This window comes from Oncorhynchus mykiss, chromosome 15, assembly GCF_057628025.1.
Source record: "Oncorhynchus mykiss isolate SJ-2025 chromosome 15, ASM5762802v1, whole genome shotgun sequence".
NCBI classification, from domain to species: Eukaryota; Metazoa; Chordata; class Actinopteri; order Salmoniformes; family Salmonidae; genus Oncorhynchus; species Oncorhynchus mykiss.
Window position 1 is genome coordinate 67,975,192 of NC_143036.1, and position 19,196 is coordinate 67,994,387.

Sequence of the window (19,196 nt, forward strand, 5' to 3'; positions counted from 1 at the left end):
AGGCGAGTGTGTCTTACTGTAAATCTCGGTGTTAATCTTTTGATGTCGTCCAGAGACACATCGATAGCCATCACTCCCAGGATCAGCTGGTTTTGGGGCCTCTGGGAGAAAAAACAAACAAGGAAAGCATTATATAGTACCTCACTCAGACGGACCCCTAGTGCTTCACACACACAGTAGTATATCACTCAGAGGGACCCTTAGTGCTTCACACACAGGCATTCACAAAAACAATTTAACTCCGATGACTCAAGTCCCTTGGCGACTTTAAAAAACATTTCCAAAGTAAAGAGCACAGTGGAGATAAAACATGTCCTTTAGAAATCCTTGTTGTTACTGTGACTCATTAACGAGTCATTCTCAGCCTGGCTTTAGTCATTACAGGTCCATCAAACACCATCCATGTATTGATACGTAGGCTATGTGTGCTGTGTTTAAAGGTATGTAGATCTGTTCTTGAGCTGATCTTGTCCACTAATTGTCTATATGTTTTGTGTGGATCCCAGCAAGAGTAGCTGAGGCTTTCACAACAACTAATGAGGATCCTACTAAAATACCGAAATACCAAATAGCATGATCTTGACGCAGTTAGCTACTGTTATCAGATGTCGTTGCTTCCTGTGGCACAGAGTGGGCAGGCTTTGAAGAGTGACACTATAAAATGGCTGACAAGTACCTCAACAAGGAGATAGTAGAGGAAGAAAGGACCCACATCGTAATCGACTGCCGAGCAGACAAGGTAAAAATCTGTCGTTCTGCCCCTGAGCAAGGCAGTTAACCCACTGTTCCCAGTCCTGTGGTGTGACCCAGTGTTCAGTTCTGGAGGTGAACCTGGCTGAGAGATCATCAACGCCCTGCTTCTGGGACATACTACTGTGCAAATCAAACACACTTCTGAAAGCTCATTGCGTGAATGCAAGTAAATTAGTAAGTAAGCAAGTAAGCAGTCAGCCAGCCAGTCAGTCAGTCAGTCAACCAGCCAGTCAGTCAGTTAGTCAACCAGCCAGCCAGTCAGTCAGTCAGTCAACCAGTCCGTCAACCAGTCAGTCAACCAGCCAGTCAGCCAGCCAGTCAACCAACCAGTCAGTCAACCAGCCAGCCAGTCAACCAGCCAGCCAGCCATCCAGCCAGTCAACCAGCCAGCCAGTCAACCAGCCAGCCATCCAGCCAGTCAGTCAGCGCTGTACCTGTAGTCCCCTCTCTTTGTCAGCTTTGGTGTTGGTCTTGTTGAAGACTGGAAGTGTTCCTGTGATCACCAGACCCAGCTCCTGTCAACCAGATCACATGTATTTTCAGTCCGTCTCCTTTAGAACAGCATGTCAACACCCCTACTGGTCTTATCAGACTGATAACAACAGGTATAATATGCACCAGTTGAAGCTGGTGGGGGGAGCTATAGGAGGATGGGATCATTGTAATGGCTGGAATGGAATCAATGGAACGGAGACAAACATGTGGTTTCAATATGTTTGATGCGTTTAATACCGTTCCATTGAATACATTCCTACCATTACAATGAGCCCATCCTCCTATAACTCCTCCCACCAGCCTCCTCTGCTATGCATTCTCTATGCACATGTACTGTATACTGGTGTAGGTTGTGTTCATGTACTATAGTCTATAGGTAAGAATAGTACTTGAAATGAAATAGTAGCCTGGTCCCATATCTGTTTGTGTTGTAAACTCAAGCACAAGCAGATATGAGAACAGGCTAATGTACTAGCCCTGTGGAGCAAGACCACAAGGCAGATTATAGTGAGAGTCCATAATACTAACTTTCCATTGGTGTCAGAGAGGGTAATTAATGACGCAAATACACTTTCCAATACAAACACCAGCTACCTAGTTATAAATACAAATAGCAGAAATAATGGGAAGCTGTGCAGGGTAGTATTTACAGTGTGAATTTGGGGACAACAAGGCTTACACAGGGTGTCAGGCTGTTGACTATGGTAAGTGTAGATACTGTATTATAAACTTGCTATGTGTGTCAGAGTGCAACTAGTGACGCAAACACCCTTTTAATACAAACACCAGCTGTCTAGATCTAAAAGTAGCTCCTATCAAAGTCAAGCGGCGTCCTGACTTAAACAGTGGATAAGGGATGAAAGTGCATCCGATAGAGAAAACGTCACGTTTCCATGTTCAATCATATAACATTGTTTACTATGGAATGAGAAAGAAAGAAAGACTCAAAATGACACGTCTTTGCAGGTAACCAGACACAGGGCCATGTGGTGTGCCGCTTTGCTTGTGTGTGTGTGTGAGAGAACACACAGTGGGCCGCTATTGTGACGTGTGGCTGGAGAAGCATCTGTTTCCAGTAATGAGGTGGACAGCCTCCATCACCACGACAGGGAAGACACCATCTCTCTAGTGCGTCTGGATGGTCTTCATGGTGTTATGTGTGCTTGCTGGAAATGTGCGATGACCTCTGAATCTGTAATCAGATTTCCTTATTGCACTGAGACTGTGTCATGCTGTTGGATTTGACACTATACATCCATCTTGCTATGTCTCCCACTTCACATTATATACTAAACAAAAATATATGTGTGTATGGCGTTGTGTGGGCGAGCGGTTTGCTGATGTCAACGTTGTGTGGGCGAGCGGTTTGCTGATGTCAACGTTGTGTGGGCGAGCGGTTTGCTGATGTCAACGTTGTGTGGGCGAGCGGTTTGCTGATGTCAACGTTGTGTGGGCGAGCGGTTTGCTGATGTCAACGTTGTGTGGGCGAGCGGTTTGCTGATGTCAACGTTGTGTGGGCGAGCGGTTTGCTGATGTCAACGTTGTGTGGGCGAGCGGTTTGCTGATGTCAACGTTGTGTGAACAGAGTGCCCCATGGTGGCGGTGGGGTTATAGTATGGGCAGGCATAAACTTTGGACAATGAACACAATTGCATTTTATCGATGGCAATTTGAATGCACAGAGATACCGTGACGAGATCCTGAGGCCCATTGTCGTGCCATTCATTCACACCATCACCTCCTGTTTCAGCATATTAATGCACAGCCCCATATTGCAAAGATCTGTGCACAATTCCTGGAAGCTGAACATTTCCCAGGTCTTCCATGGCCTGCATACTTACCAGACATGTTACCCATTGAGCATGTTTGGGATGCTCTGGATTGATGTGTACGACAGCGTGTTCCTGTTCCCGCCAATATCCAGCAACTTCGCACAACCATTGAAGAGTGGGACAACATTCCACAGGCCACAATTAACAGCCTGATCAACTCTATGTGAAGGAGATGTGTTGCGCACTGCATGACGCAGATGGTGGTTACACCAGATACTGACTCGTTTCTGAACCACGCCCCTACCTTTTTTTAAGGTACAGTATCTGTGACCAACAGACGCATATCTGTATTCCTAGTCATGTGAAATCCATAGATTAGGGCCTAGCAATTTTTTTTTATTGATTGATTTTCTTATATGAACTGTAACTCAGTAAAATCTTTGAACTTGGTGCACGTCGCGTTTATATTTTTGTTCAGTATGAATATTGTTCTGAAGTCAACGTACCACCGTGTGTGCTGGGTTGTTTCTAACTTGGCTCCGCTGCTGTTCAACATAAATCAATAACTGGCTGATTTAAATTACACATATTTTTTGACAACTTGTTTCAGTGCACTGGGTCCTTGCCTTATCTACTGTTGAAGTTCATACAAAACTTGAACTTGATATGAGCTATTTCCAGAACCAGAAAGTGTGTGTTCATGTAAAATATGAACTCAATACGTGATATTTTTAGAACTAGATATCTGGTGTTTGTATTGGAAAATTGTATTTGCGTCACTAGTTGGAATCTCAGACACCCTTAGCAAGTTTATATACAGTATGTGCATTAACCATAGTCAACAGTGTCTTCGCTGGTGGTACTGTAGTATTGGGAAGTACATTTTCTTCACTATTAGAAGCCTTTGACACCCAAGTTTGTATTAGTTCTACCCTCCAGTGTTGGGGTAAAGTTGTACAAATATGTACAAATATTGAATTCCAATTAAATTCCAAAAGATGTAAATGTTTTTACATTTCCAATTCAATTCCACTAAAAAAGTACAAATATTCCAATTACATAACTTGAAAAAATGTCATTCAAATTTATTTCAAAGTAAATTCTCTACGAGTGAATTCAAGAATTGAATTGGAATTTCAGTTTAAATTGGAAATTACCCCAATTCTGGTACACTTTAATGTAAACTTGATTCCGACCCTGGTACAGTTTAATGTAAACTTGATTCCAACCCTGGTACAGTTTAATGTAAACTTGATTCCAACCCTGGTACAGTTGAATGTAAACTTGATCCCAACCCTGGTACAGTTTAATGTAAACTTGATTCCAACCCTGGTACACTTTAATGTAAACTTGATCCCAACCCTGGTACAGTTTAATATAAACTTGATCCCAACCCTGGTACAGTTTAATGTAAACTCGATCCCAACCCTGGTACACTTTAATGTAAACTTGATCCCAACCCTGGTACAGTTTAATGTAAACTTGATCCCAACCCTGGTACAGTTTAATGTAAACTTGATCCCAACCCTGGTACAGTTTAATGTAAACTCGATCCCAACCCTGGTACACTTTAATGTAAACTTGATCCCAACCCTGGTACAGTTTAATGTAAACTTGATCCCAACCCTGGTACACTTTAATGTAAACTTGATCCCAACCCTGGTACAGTTTAATGTAAACTTGATCCCAACCCTGGTACAGTTTAAAGTAAACTTGATTCCAACCCTGGTACAGTTTAATGTAAACTTGATCCCAACCCTGGTACACTTTAATGTAAACTTGATCCCAACCCTGGTACAGTTTAATGTAAACTTGATCCCAACCCTGGTACACTTTAATGTAAACTTGATCCCAACCCTGGTACACTTTAATATAAACTTGATTCCAACCCTGGTACACTTTAATGTAAACTTGATCCCAACCCTGGTACACTTTAATGTAAACTTGATCCCAACCCTGGTACAGTTTAATGTAAACTTGATTCCAACCCTGGTACACTTTAATGTAAACTTGATCCCAACCCTGGTACAGTTTAATATAAACTTGATCCCAACCCTGGTACAGTTTAATGTAAACTCGATCCCAACCCTGGTACACTTTAATGTAAACTTGATCCCAACCCTGGTACAGTTTAATGTAAACTTGATCCCAACCCTGGTACAGTTTAATGTAAACTTGATCCCAACCCTGGTACAGTTTAATGTAAACTCGATCCCAACCCTGGTACACTTTAATGTAAACTTGATCCCAACCCTGGTACAGTTTAATGTAAACTTGATCCCAACCCTGGTACACTTTAATGTAAACTTGATCCCAACCCTGGTACAGTTTAATGTAAACTTGATCCCAACCCTGGTACAGTTTAAAGTAAACTTGATTCCAACCCTGGTACAGTTTAATGTAAACTTGATCCCAACCCTGGTACACTTTAATGTAAACTTGATCCCAACCCTGGTACAGTTTAATGTAAACTTGATCCCAACCCTGGTACACTTTAATGTAAACTTGATCCCAACCCTGGTACACTTTAATATAAACTTGATTCCAACCCTGGTACACTTTAATGTAAACTTGATCCCAACCCTGGTACACTTTAATGTAAACTTGATCCCAACCCTGGTACAGTTTAATGTAAACTTGATCCCAACCCTGGTACAGTTTAATGTAAACTTGATCCCAACCCTGGTACACTTTAATGTAAACTTGATTCCAACCCTGGTACAGTTTAATGTAAACTTGATCCCAACCCTGGTACACTTTAATGTAAACTTGATCCCAACCCTGGTACAGTTTAATGTAAACTTGATCCCAACCCTGGTACAGTTTAATGTAAACTCGATCCCAACCCTGGTACACTTTAATGTAAACTTGATCCCAACCCTGGTACAGTTTAATGTAAACTTGATCCCAACCCTGGTACACTTTAATGTAAACTTGATCCCAACCCTGGTACAGTTTAATGTAAACTTGATCCCAACCCTGGTACAGTTTAATGTAAACTCGATCCCAACCCTGGTACACTTTAATGTAAACTTGATCCCAACCCTGGTACAGTTTAATGTAAACTTGATCCCAACCCTGGTACAGTTTAATGTAAACTCGATCCCAACCCTGGTACAGTTTAATGTAAACTTGATCCCAACCCTGGTACAGTTTAATGTAAACTTGATCCCAACCCTGGTACACTTTAATGTAAACTTGATTCCAACCCTGGTACAGTTTAATGTAAACTTGATCCCAACCCTGGTACACTTTAATGTAAACTTGATCCCAACCCTGGTACAGTTTAATGTAAACTTGATCCCAACCCTGGTACAGTTTAATGTAAACTCGATCCCAACCCTGGTACACTTTAATGTAAACTTGATCCCAACCCTGGTACAGTTTAATGTAAACTTGATCCCAACCCTGGTACACTTTAATGTAAACTTGATCCCAACCCTGGTACAGTTTAATGTAAACTTGATCCCAACCCTGGTACAGTTTAATGTAAACTCGATCCCAACCCTGGTACACTTTAATGTAAACTTGATCCCAACCCTGGTACAGTTTAATGTAAACTTGATCCCAACCCTGGTACAGTTTAATGTAAACTCGATCCCAACCCTGGTACAGTTTAATGTAAACTTGATCCCAACCCTGGTACAGTTTAATGTAAACTTGATCCCAACCCTGGAACAGTTTAATGTAAACTTGATCCCAACCCTGGTACACTTTAATATAAACTTGATTCCAACCCTGGTACACTTTAATGTAAACTTGATCCCAACCCTGGTACACTTTAATGTAAACTTGATCCCAACCCTGGTACACTTTAATGTAAACTTGATCCCAACCCTGGTACAGTTTAATGTAAACTTGATTCCAACCCTGGTACAGTTTAATGTAAACTTGATCCCAACCCTGGTACAGTTTAATGTAAACTTGATTCCAACCCTGGTACACTTTAATGTAAACTTGATCCCAACCCTGGTACAGTTTAATATAAACTTGATCCCAACCCTGGTACAGTTTAATGTAAACTCGATCCCAACCCTGGTACACTTTAATGTAAACTTGATCCCAACCCTGGTACAGTTTAATGTAAACTTGATCCCAACCCTGGTATAGTTTAATGTAAACTTGATCCCAACCCTGGTACAGTTTAATGTAAACTCGATCCCAACCCTGGTACACTTTAATGTAAACTTGATCCCAACCCTGGTACAGTTTAATGTAAACTTGATCCCAACCCTGGTACACTTTAATGTAAACTTGATCCCAACCCTGGTACAGTTTAATGTAAACTTGATCCCAACCCTGGTACAGTTTAATGTAAACTTGATTCCAACCCTGGTACAGTTTAATGTAAACTTGATCCCAACCCTGGTACACTTTAATGTAAACTTGATCCCAACCCTGGTACAGTTTAATGTAAACTTGATCCCAACCCTGGTACACTTTAATGTAAACTTGATCCCAACCCTGGTACACTTTAATATAAACTTGATTCCAACCCTGGTACACTTTAATGTAAACTTGATCCCAACCCTGGTACACTTTAATGTAAACTTGATCCCAACCCTGGTACAGTTTAATGTAAACTTGATCCCAACCCTGGTACAGTTTAATGTACACTTGATCCCAACCCTGGTACACTTTAATGTAAACTTGATTCCAACCCTGGTACAGTTTAATGTAAACTTGATCCCAACCCTGGTACACTTTAATGTAAACTTGATCCCAACCCTGGTACAGTTTAATGTAAACTTGATCCCAACCCTGGTACAGTTTAATGTAAACTCGATCCCAACCCTGGTACACTTTAATGTAAACTTGATCCCAACCCTGGTACAGTTTAATGTAAACTTGATCCCAACCCTGGTACACTTTAATGTAAACTTGATCCCAACCCTGGTACAGTTTAATGTAAACTTGATCCCAACCCTGGTACAGTTTAATGTAAACTCGATCCCAACCCTGGTACACTTTAATGTAAACTTGATCCCAACCCTGGTACAGTTTAATGTAAACTTGATCCCAACCCTGGTACAGTTTAATGTAAACTCGATCCCAACCCTGGTACAGTTTAATGTAAACTTGATCCCAACCCTGGTACAGTTTAATGTAAACTTGATCCCAACCCTGGAACAGTTTAATGTAAACTTGATCCCAACCCTGGTACACTTTAATATAAACTTGATTCCAACCCTGGTACACTTTAATGTAAACTTGATCCCAACCCTGGTACACTTTAATGTAAACTTGATCCCAACCCTGGTACAGTTTAATGTAAACTTGATCCCAACCCTGGTACAGTTTAATGTAAACTCGATCCCAACTTTGGTACACTTTAAAAACCCAATAATGTTATGGGTCCATCAGACAAAAACATGAACACAACACAAGGGTTAATGAATAGTGTAATAGTGTAAAAGTGTACTGCAGGATTTGTTTTGAACCATTTGAACCTGTATTCCTATATTTCCTGTATAGCTAGGCTGTCTGAACAGTGACAGCCTGTATTCCTATATTTCCTGTATAGCTAGTCTGTCTGAACAGTGACAGCCTGTATTCCTATATTTCCTGTATAGCTAGGCTGTCTGAACAGTGACAGCCTGTATTCCTATATTTCCTGTATAACTAGTCTGTCTGAACAGTGACAGCCTGTATTCCTATATTTCCTGTATAGCTAGGCTGTCTGAACAGTGACAGCCTGTATTGCTATATTTCCTGTATAGCTAGGCTGTCTGAACAGTGACAGCCTGTATTGCTATATTTCCTGTATAGCTAGGCTGTCTGAACAGTGACAGCCTGTATTCCTATATTTCCTGTAGAGCTAGTCTGTCTGAACAGTGAGAGCCTGTATTGCTATATTTCCTGTATAGCTAGGCTGTCTGAACAGTGACAGCCTGTATTGCTATATTTCCTGTATAGCTAGGCTGTCTGAACAGTGACAGCCTGTATTCCTATATTTCCTGTATAGCTAGGCTGTCTGAACAGTGACAGCCTGTATTCCTATATTTCCTGTATAGCTAGGCTGTCTGAACAGTGACAGCCTGTATTCCTATATTTCCTGTATAGCTAGGCTGTCTGAACAGTGACAGCCTGTATTGCTATATTTCCTGTATAGCTAGGCTGTCTGAACAGTGACAGCCTGTATTGCTATATTTCCTGTATAGCTAGTCTGTCTGAACAGTGACAGCCTGTATTCCTATATTTCCTGTATAGCTAGGCTGTCTGAACAGTGACAGCCTGTATTCCTATATTTCCTGTATAGCTAGTCTGTCTGAACAGTGACAGCCTGTATTCCTATATTTCCTGTATAGCTAGGCTGTCTGAACAGTGACAGCCTGTATTCCTATATTTCCTGTATAGCTAGGCTGTCTGAACAGTGACAGCCTGTATTGCTATATTTCCTGTATAGCTAGGCTGTCTGAACAGTGACAGCCTGTATTGCTATATTTCCTGTATAGCTAGTCTGTCTGAACAGTGACAGCCTGTATTCCTATATTTCCTGTATAGCTAGGCTGTCTGAACAGTGACAGCCTGTATTCCTATATTTCCTGTATAGCTAGTCTGTCTGAACAGTGACAGCCTGTATTCCTATATTTCCTGTATAGCTAGGCTGTCTGAACAGTGACAGGATTAGCCTGAAAGTCTGAGGGAATTGAATTTGAGTTGGAATTTGTGGAATTGTTGGGGACAATATTGAATTAGGGAATTTGGAATTGAAAGGAATTGAATTATCTCTGAATTCAAAGACTGACCTGTATTTTGAATTTAATTCAATGGAATTTACAGGGAGAGAATTGAACTGGAATTGCATTTGTGGAATTGACTCCAATCCTGAAGTGTAAACACTTCACCCATCTTCACTGTAACCATCCAGAATACAACTTCACACTATTTCTGATACTGTGCTGTAACTATATTCACACCCCTGCTGTTGGTTCATATTTGATCCCCCGTTCAATATTGTATCAGTTGGTGTAACGTACCAGTGCGTCCTGGTAAACGTTGGTCCATTGAACCTGCTTGGCCTTGTTGTTTGCTTTGACCATGGGCCTTCCCAGTACATCCAGATACTCCTGTTGTGTGTGAGAGAGGAATCAGACCAAACCAATGAGACAATCACTACTGTGCATTGAATAGCATGACTATATAGAGAGGTGTACCATATGACCACAAGAGGGCATAAGACACAAACTCGAAAGAACTGTAGAAACGCTGTATTGCATTATTACAACGTGCCAGATTTACTGAACATTTGCACCAAAGCAAGGTTTGCCTCTTATAGTTGAGTTTAGACCAGTGTTTTAAGATCTATTTGATTACTGTTTACCTGAGTGTTGATCCTGATAGCACCGATGGACGGGATTTCATAATAGTACCCTGGAACACAGGTATTTCACCTTTACACGTCATAACTTACAATATAACACACCAGGACACAGTATGGCAGACTTGGGCTCTGATTGAATCCCATGACAATGCATCCTTGTTCTCTTCCTGGAAGTAGTCACTTATCTGACATGGTCTGGTCCTACTGTAAAAGCATTAGGGTGGACACATTGCTTTCCCTCATCTAATCATATCAGATAGGTAGGAAGGAGGTAGTATTCAGGCAGGGCCGTGACGTATGTGTGTTTGCGCGCGTGTGTGTTCTGTACCTTTGTTGGTGCAGGCCATCCACTGGATTGGTCCTTTGTCATAGTTGTGTTGGCCCACTGAGAACGTGAATATCCGCACCTAAAGGGTCAACATAGGGTCAAGGGTCATAAATAGATGTAACATGTCTGTATCTGTGTACAGTATGTTTCAGTGTATGCATATGCCTTGTATATCTCTACAGTATGTATATGTTGGTGTGTATTATCTAGCAAGAGATGGGAACACTAGTCCACCCGTTGCCCTGGGATTTCTACACTCTGCTTACCAAACACATTTACACAGTATACGTCCGATTATGAACAAATATACACACCTCAGGAGGCTGGTGAAGGGAGGACGGCTCATAATAATGACTGGAATGGAGTGACTGTAATGGTATCAGACACTAGGAAAATATGTATTTGATGTGTTCGAATACCATTCCATGGATTCTGCTCCAGCCATTACCATGAGTCCGTCCTCCCCAATTAAGGTGCAACCAGCCCCCTGTGATACACACATCTGTATCATTGAGTAATTGAAGCGCTTTGATTTATGCACGACAGAATGCATCCTGTAGCAGCTCCTCTGATGGAGATCTTCCCCAGGATCATGTAAACTACCCACAGAACCTCCTCTTCCTGAGGGTTCCTTATGTCTGTGTGTAGGAGACGTCTCTATCTCTCAACCAACCTTTTTGTCAGCGTTATACTTCTGGAAGATCTCCTGGGCCCTCTCCTCTCCTCCGTCAGTGAACAGCATGATGATCTTGTTACACAACGCCCTGCCCTGGGTCACGTTCAACTAGAGAGACAGAGAGGGGAATGACGGAGGGGGGATAGAAAGAGTGGCGAGAGGAGGGGGGGGGAGTGGGGACACAGAGAGAGAAGTGGGTTTACAGAGAGAGAAAGAGAGAGAGGGGGGAGTGGGGACACAGAGAGAGAAGTGGGTTTACAGAGAGAGAAAGAGAGAGAGGGGGGAGTGGGGACACAGCACAGAGAGAGAACGAGAGAGAGGACGAGTAGGGACACAGAGACGGGGGGGGGGGGTGGGTTTGGGGGTGAGAGGAAACAACACAACATACATTTTATGTCATTTAAATGACTAAAGCACAGTGATTAGGTTTACGATGCACTGTGTGTTTACAAACCATCAGAAAATAAATCAGTTATTGAAAGATCATTTTATTGTATCTTGAACCACTATTTCCCCAGGTCTTGTATTTGTTGTACTCAAACTAATTGACCTTTAGGATGGGACAATGAAGATTTATTGAATTGAAAAGGTCAGACCTGGACAAACCATTCCCAACTAAATCCACTTATTTTACTTTCAATAAACTTAACTCTAAGAGTGTTGACTTTCCTTTTTACAAATCATTTAATTTCATTTATGAATGTGGGCACCCTATAAGGTTTGATAGAAAAGGTTTAATGTATCGCCATCAGAGTCCTATTTATAAGGAACCAAATGGAGGAAAACGGACTGAAACAGGGAGAGAGACTGCCTGAATTTGTCCAATAACAAACGTTTTGCTACGGTGTGCCCAAATGAATTACGACCCAAGTGATTGAAACAAATGGAAGAGTGAAATGTCCAAAATCACCAGCAGATGGCAAAACGTGACAACAATAACAGGTGGGGCGATTACTAGTACTATAGCTAGTGTTTCCATTTTTATTCTCATAATTTAAGCTAATCTAATGTCTCCATTTCATCGAGTTACATCAACCACGTGGGCTAATGAAAAACAGGGAAAACACAGGGGACACAAAGTGGAAAAATACAAAGGATATGTTTAATGTTTTGTAGACACACAGACCATGCCTCTCTCCCTGCCTCTTCTTTTCCTCTCGCTTTCTCGCTCAATCTCTTGAACGCACTCACACACGCCACACCACAGTCCCTCCTAACTGACACTCAACCTCATGCACACACACATGCACGTGAATACATCCAAACACATCAAACTATAGCACACACACACACACACACTCTCATCCCCTACCGATGAGAGCTGCTCAAAGGCCAACTCGAAGCCGCCTTTATAGTTGGTGATGCCCTTGGCTGAGATGTTCCGCACAGCGTCCTTCAGGAACCTCTTGTTCCTCACGTTGGCCTGTACCAGGTTCTGAAAGCACGCTGCCTTCATCGCTTTATCATTGAACTGTACCAGACAGATAGACAGAGGGAGGGGGGGGAGGAGTTGTTGAATTATCATTGAACTGTACCAGACAGATAGACAGAGGGAGGGGGGGGGGGTGTTGTTGAATTATCATTGAACTGTACCAGACAGATAGACAGAGGGAGGGGGGGGGTGTTGTTGAATTATCATTGAACTGTACCAGACAGATAGACAGAGGGAGGGGGGAGATGAGTTGTTGAAATATCATTGAACTGTACCAGACAGATAGACAGAGAGGGGGGGGGGGGGTTGTTGAATTATCATTGAACTGTACCAGACAGATAGACAGAGGGAGGGGGGGGGGGGGGGAGGAGTTGTTGAATTATCATTGAACTGTACCAGACAGATAGACAGAGGGAGGGGGGGGGGGGATGAGTTGTTGAATTATCATCGAACTGAGTGAGAGAGTGAGAGACAGAAAGAGAAATAGAAAAGTCACCCACTGAGACAGAGGATGAGCCATACATATACGTTCCTACACACCCACACACACGACAGGGAATAAGGCTCTGTGTTTTAAAGCATTGATGTTTGGTACAGGCTGTGGTTAGAAATACTAATATTAGTCATTTCAAATGGGAAGTGATATCATTCTGTCCACATTTACATACACAAAAAAAGTTGACTGCTACAGACACTCCAGCTACAGAGATCACTGCTACAGACACTCCAGCTACAGAGATCACTGCTACACACACTCCAGTTAGAGATCACTGCTACAGACACTCCAGTTACAGAGATAACTGCTACAGACACTCCAGCTACAGAGATCACTGCTACAGACACTCCAGTTACAGAGATCACTGCTACAGACACTCCAGTTACAGAGATAACTGCTACAGACACTCCAGCTACAGAGATCACTGCTACAGACATTCCAGTTACAAAGATAACTGCTACAGACACTCCAGTTACAGAGATCACTGCTATAGACACTCCAGCTACAGAGATCACTGCTACAGACACTCCAGTTACAGAGATAACTGCTACAGACACTCCAGTTACAGAGATCACTGCTACAGACACTCCAGTTACAGAGATCACTGCTACAGACACTCCAGTTACAGAGATCACTGCTACAGACACTCCAGCTACAGAGATCACTGCTACAGACACTCCAGTTACAGAGATCACTGCTACAGACACTCCAGTTACAGAGATCACTGCTACAGACACTCCAGTTACAGAGATAACTGCTACAGACACTCCAGTTACAGAGATCACTGCTACAGACACTCCAGTTACAGAGATCACTGCTACAGACACTCCAGTTACAGAGATCACTGCTACAGACACTCCAGTTACAGAGATCACTGCTACAGACACTCCAGTTACAGAGATCACTGCTACAGACACTCCAGCTACAGAGATAACTGCTACAGACACTCCAGTTACAGAGATAACTGCTACAGACACTCCAGTTACAGAGATCACTGCTACAGACACTCCAGTTACAGAGATCACTGCTACAGACACTCCAGTTACAGAGATCACTGCTACAGACACTCCAGTTACAGAGATAACTGCTACAGACACTCCAGTTACAGAGATCACTGCTACAGACACTCCAGTTACAGAGATCACTGCTACAGACACTCCAGTTACAGAGATCACTGCTACAGACACTCCAGTTACAGAGATAACTGCTACAGACACTCCAGCTACAGAGATAACTGCTACAGACACTCCAGTTACAGAGATCACTGCTACACGCACTCCAGTGCACAAACGACCGCTACAGTCACGCACCACAGCAAACAAAGGTGTCTACTTCTCCATCTCTGTGTGTGTGTGTGTGTGTGTGTGTGTGTGTGTGTGTGTGTGTGTGTGTGTGTGTGTAGCACACGGAGACTGAGAAATTAGTCACTGTCACGTTTCAAACATCTAGGTTGGGAGGGGTCTGTGGGGACAATGATATTAGCATCGCCATCTGTACAACCAGTCTCTCTCTAACACACACACACACACACACACACACACACACACACACACACACACACACACACACACACACACACACACACACACACACACACACACACACACGTGTGTATTCAAGCCCATATCTGATTAAAGACATACAAATCCATCCACTTATCCACATCACTTTAACCAAAAGGCCAGAAACCAGCCTAAACCCCCAAACAGCAAGCAATGCAGGTGTAGAAGCTCGGTGGCCAAGAAAAACTCCCTAGAAAGGCAGGAACCTAGGAGGAAACCTAGAGAGGAACCAGGTTCTGAGGGGTGGCCAGTCCTCTTCTGGCTGTGCCGATAGAGATAAGAGTACATGGCCATTAAGTCCAGATCGTTCTTCAAGATGTTCAAACGTTCATAGATGACCAGCAGGGTCAAATAATAATCACAGTGGTTGTAGAGGGTGCAACAGGTCAGCACCTCAAGAGTAAATGTCAGTTGGCTTTTCATTCCAAGAACCCATTCCTCAAACACAATAACGACTAGCACAAAGTCATTGCATTCGTCCTATATTATAATGGGTAAAGATCACAGTCATTCCATTTGTCCTATAATTACAATGGGTAAAGATCACAGTCATTCCATTCGTCCGATAAATAGCCTGTGTGTAAAGACCACGTTCTGCCAACTGTCTTGGATACTCACATAGACCACATTGACGTAGTCATCGTCAGACAGGGTCTCCAGCATCTCGTTGACAGAGGTGTGGATTAGCTTGAGGGTGAGACCAGAGACACTGCCACTCCTACGGACAGACGTTATAACCTGTTATTACATACCTATGACTGTGTTATTACGTGCCTGTTACTATAATGTAATGGGAAAATGACCATGAAAAACAGTCATTGTCTGGTCTGGAGGTGTGGATCAGTTTGAGCGTTAACTCAGACACCTACAGGAAGGAGAGAAAGGGCATTAAGTACCACAGGAGCAGGTTATTACCCGATGCTACACATCTAGGACTGTGTTATCCAGACAAATATGTGTTTGTTTGTTCTGGATTTAACTTGAACTGGGTTGCTTCCTTCAGCCAAGAGCTAAAATAGTATGTTGTTGTATTTCTCTTGTTTGTGTGGAGGACATTTCAATTGAATATCTCTTCGATGAACACATCTATATCCGCAGCAGAGTAATGAGCAAGGGGAATCAGACCACACAAACAACAAATGTATCTGACTCAACCAACACCACCATACTGTAATTCATATTTAGCACTAGGCCTAAGTGTGGTGCCGTCATTACATATGCAATAAGACCACTAACTAGCCTGTTAGCATTCAGGGGCCCAGAAAGACATTGCCCTTTAAATTTGCCACGGCTGAAGCTATAAAACTAACATTGAGTGTGATGAAGTGGGAGACATGAGTCGTGTGCTAAATGGTGTGCTACCCTATTCCCCATACAGTGCACTACTTTTGACTAGCGCCGTATGGGACTCTGGTCAAAAGTAGTGCACTATAGGGAATAGGGTGCCATTTGGGACACATGCAGAGACAAAGAGGCATTAAAACAACCACAGGCTGCGTGACTACTAGGCTTTTAGCTAACACTAATAGGCTCTCTAGATATAGGCCTATCAGGATAAACATGTGAGGGGAAGTGGCTAGCGTCATTAGGCTAACCCAGCAGTGGACTTAAAGCGCTATCACCATGCCTCGTCTAGCCGACGCTAACGCTACATGAAAGGCTAACATTAGCATAGAGTGAGTCACTTTAACTCTGACATTTCGTGTTGTCGTAGCGACGTCGAGAATTGGACATTTAATGATATAGGCCTACACTTGAACATAGCACCACTCAAGTTAAAATTGGATGTGAGAGAAGTTGAGAGCAGATGGTCTATATATAAATACATGGTTTAATTGGTTGCAGGTAAAGACAAAATGCACAGAATGGAAAAAAGGAGGAGTGAAGGGTTGTTTCTTTTATACTCCTTCTGCTCGGGCATCCCCACCACGGCAGCAGCACGGCTTTGATGTTGAAATAGCCTGTCAATCAGGCCCGCCAATTATCTACCTCGCGTCAAGAGCAAAGGGGGGGGCGAAATTGATTTTTCATGTATATATTTTTTATTGGTCTCATTTAGGTGCTGGCGCGGTGCCAGCCTTTCCATTCCAGGCACAGCCGATTAATCAGGGTGCGTCGCGGTGGCAGGGGCTTTACCCATCTAGTATAGACAAATCGTTTCAGTTCCATGACAACCAAAAAACTCCCCAGGCAATTCTCATTAGCACATAATAAGATGATACCGTTATGTATGTTATGTACAGTATACAGCAGGGATTTGCTGATGAACTAGATAACCATGACATTGATAGCCTAGTGTGTAGTTGATACAATAGCATATAGTGGTTTGATTAAAGATGCACTATGCAGAAATCGCTCCCCCATTTCCTGGTTGTTAAAATTGTAATAGTTGGCCTAATTTCTATTTAGGTGACAAAACAAGCAACTATAGTGTAGAGAATCATTATACCATCTAAACCGCTGTGAAATATCTTTTCCATTACCAAAAATATTGTATTTTCTACTGTTTGAAGTTGATGTACCGCTTCTTAGACTTGCTTTCAATGAGAATGACAAATCAATAACTCTATGTGAATCTGGGTTGGGTCCCCCCAAAAGTGACATCTTTCAGCTTTAAGAGAAAGTAGTCTGGCTGTCTTGCTCTACGTTTCCAAGTTTCCACGTGATTTCTGATGTACTTTACATTAAATAGCCATATACCCAGGGAGTATTGTGGGAGTTTATAGGGACTCTTGTAACTGCCTTGTATCAGGTGTGTAAAGCAGGCTACAGGTAGTAGCAGAACTTACACAACCACTGTCACTTTAGTTTTACATGAAAACGAATGAGTTCCTAAATGTTGGCACACCATTACGACACCTACAGGATTTCCCCATTTTTCAACAGACAATTCCTATTGTTGTATTGTTTAATTTTTTTGTCCAAAACAATGAAAATGGTGTACTTATTAGCTTGATCCAATGTTGTTTCATTTCTTTTTAAATTTTTATTTAACCTTTATATTATAACTAGGCAAGTCAGTTAAGAACAAATTCTTATTTACAACGACGGCTTACCCCGGCCAAACCCGGATGACACTGGGCCAATTGTGTGCTGCCCTATGGGACTCCCAATCACGGCCGGTTGTGATAAAGCCTGGAATCGAACCAGGGTCTTAGACCCTATGTGTAAGGTCTGTGTAATACTAACCACTGACTGTAATTCACTTTGAATAAGATTACTAAAATATAAAAATTTAAACAAAAGTGTAATTGTGGTTGAGAATTCTTAGGTGTAAACTACAGTTCAAAAGTTTGGGATCACTTAGAAACTGTTTTGAAAGAACTAGAAGGCCAGCATCCCGGAGTCGCCTCGTCACTGTTGACGTGGAGACTGGTGTTTTGCGAGTACTTTTTAATGAATCTGCCAATGAGGACTTGTGAGGCGTCTGTTTCCCAAACTGGACAATCTAATATACTTGTCCTCTTTCTCAATTGTGCCTCCCACTCCTCTTTCGATTCTGGTTGGATCCAGATTGCGCTGTTCTGTGAAGGGAGTAGTACACAGCGTTGTACGAATTTTCAGTTTCTTGGCAATTTCTCTCATGGAATAGCCTTCATTTGTCAGAACAAGAATAGACTGACGAGTTTCAGAAGAAAGGTTATTTGTTTCTGGCCATTTTGAGCCTGTAAACAAACCCACAAATGCTGATGCTTCATATACTCAACTAGTCTAAAGAAGGACGGTTTTATTGCATCTTTAATCAGCACAACAGTTTTCAGCTGTGCTAAAATAATTGCAAAAGGGTTTTATAATGATCATTCAGCCTTTTAAAATGATAAACTTGGATTAGCTAACACAACGTGCCGTTGGAACACAGGAGTGATGGTTGCTGATAATGGGCCTCTGTATGCCTATGTAGATATTCCATTTAAAAGAATTCAAAACATAAAAATAAATTACAACATTAACATGGTCTACATTGCATTTCTGATCAATTTGATGTTAATTTAATGGACAAAAAAAGGGCTTTTCTTTCAAAAACAAGGACATTTCTAAGTGACCCCAAACTTTTGAACGGTAGTGTACATTCACAGCAAAACAAATGATGGTTTCGCTATAGTTCATGACGTATTCTATTTCCTCAGTCTCTCCAAGTTATGAGAGTGCTGATGCAGCTCTAAGCTCATTACAGGCTGGTGGGTGGGGGGGAAGTCAGAACTTGTTTTTATGACTGGTCATGAAATGGATTCTGACTGTAAATATGAATCACAAAAAGAGAGTCACTCACGCATCCACTAGGATCAGCATGTCCTTAGGAGACGCCGCCCCCTGAATGTACCTGGTAAACAAACAGGCAAATAAATACAGTGGTGAAA

General features: G+C 42.2%; 1 protein-coding gene across 4 annotated transcripts in view; it reads right to left on the reverse strand.

Moving 5' to 3' along the window:
• LOC110499867 (voltage-dependent calcium channel subunit alpha-2/delta-1) overlaps positions 1-19,196 on the reverse strand; it is a 153,128-nt gene that overhangs the window by 35,073 nt on the left and 98,859 nt on the right. For all 4 annotated transcript variants that reach the window (XM_090200896.1, XM_090200895.1, XM_090200897.1 and 1 more), the window contains 9 exons: positions 19,109-19,159; positions 15,457-15,556; positions 12,661-12,819; positions 11,346-11,456; positions 10,673-10,751; positions 10,345-10,394; positions 10,001-10,090; positions 1,188-1,268; positions 18-101 (listed from right to left, as the gene is read on the reverse strand). In XM_090200896.1, coding sequence (XP_090057022.1) covers positions 18-101; positions 1,188-1,268; positions 10,001-10,090; positions 10,345-10,394; positions 10,673-10,751; positions 11,346-11,456; positions 12,661-12,819; positions 15,457-15,556; positions 19,109-19,159 — 805 coding nt within the window. The remainder of the gene's footprint in view (positions 1-17; positions 102-1,187; positions 1,269-10,000; positions 10,091-10,344; positions 10,395-10,672; positions 10,752-11,345; positions 11,457-12,660; positions 12,820-15,456; positions 15,557-19,108; positions 19,160-19,196) is intronic.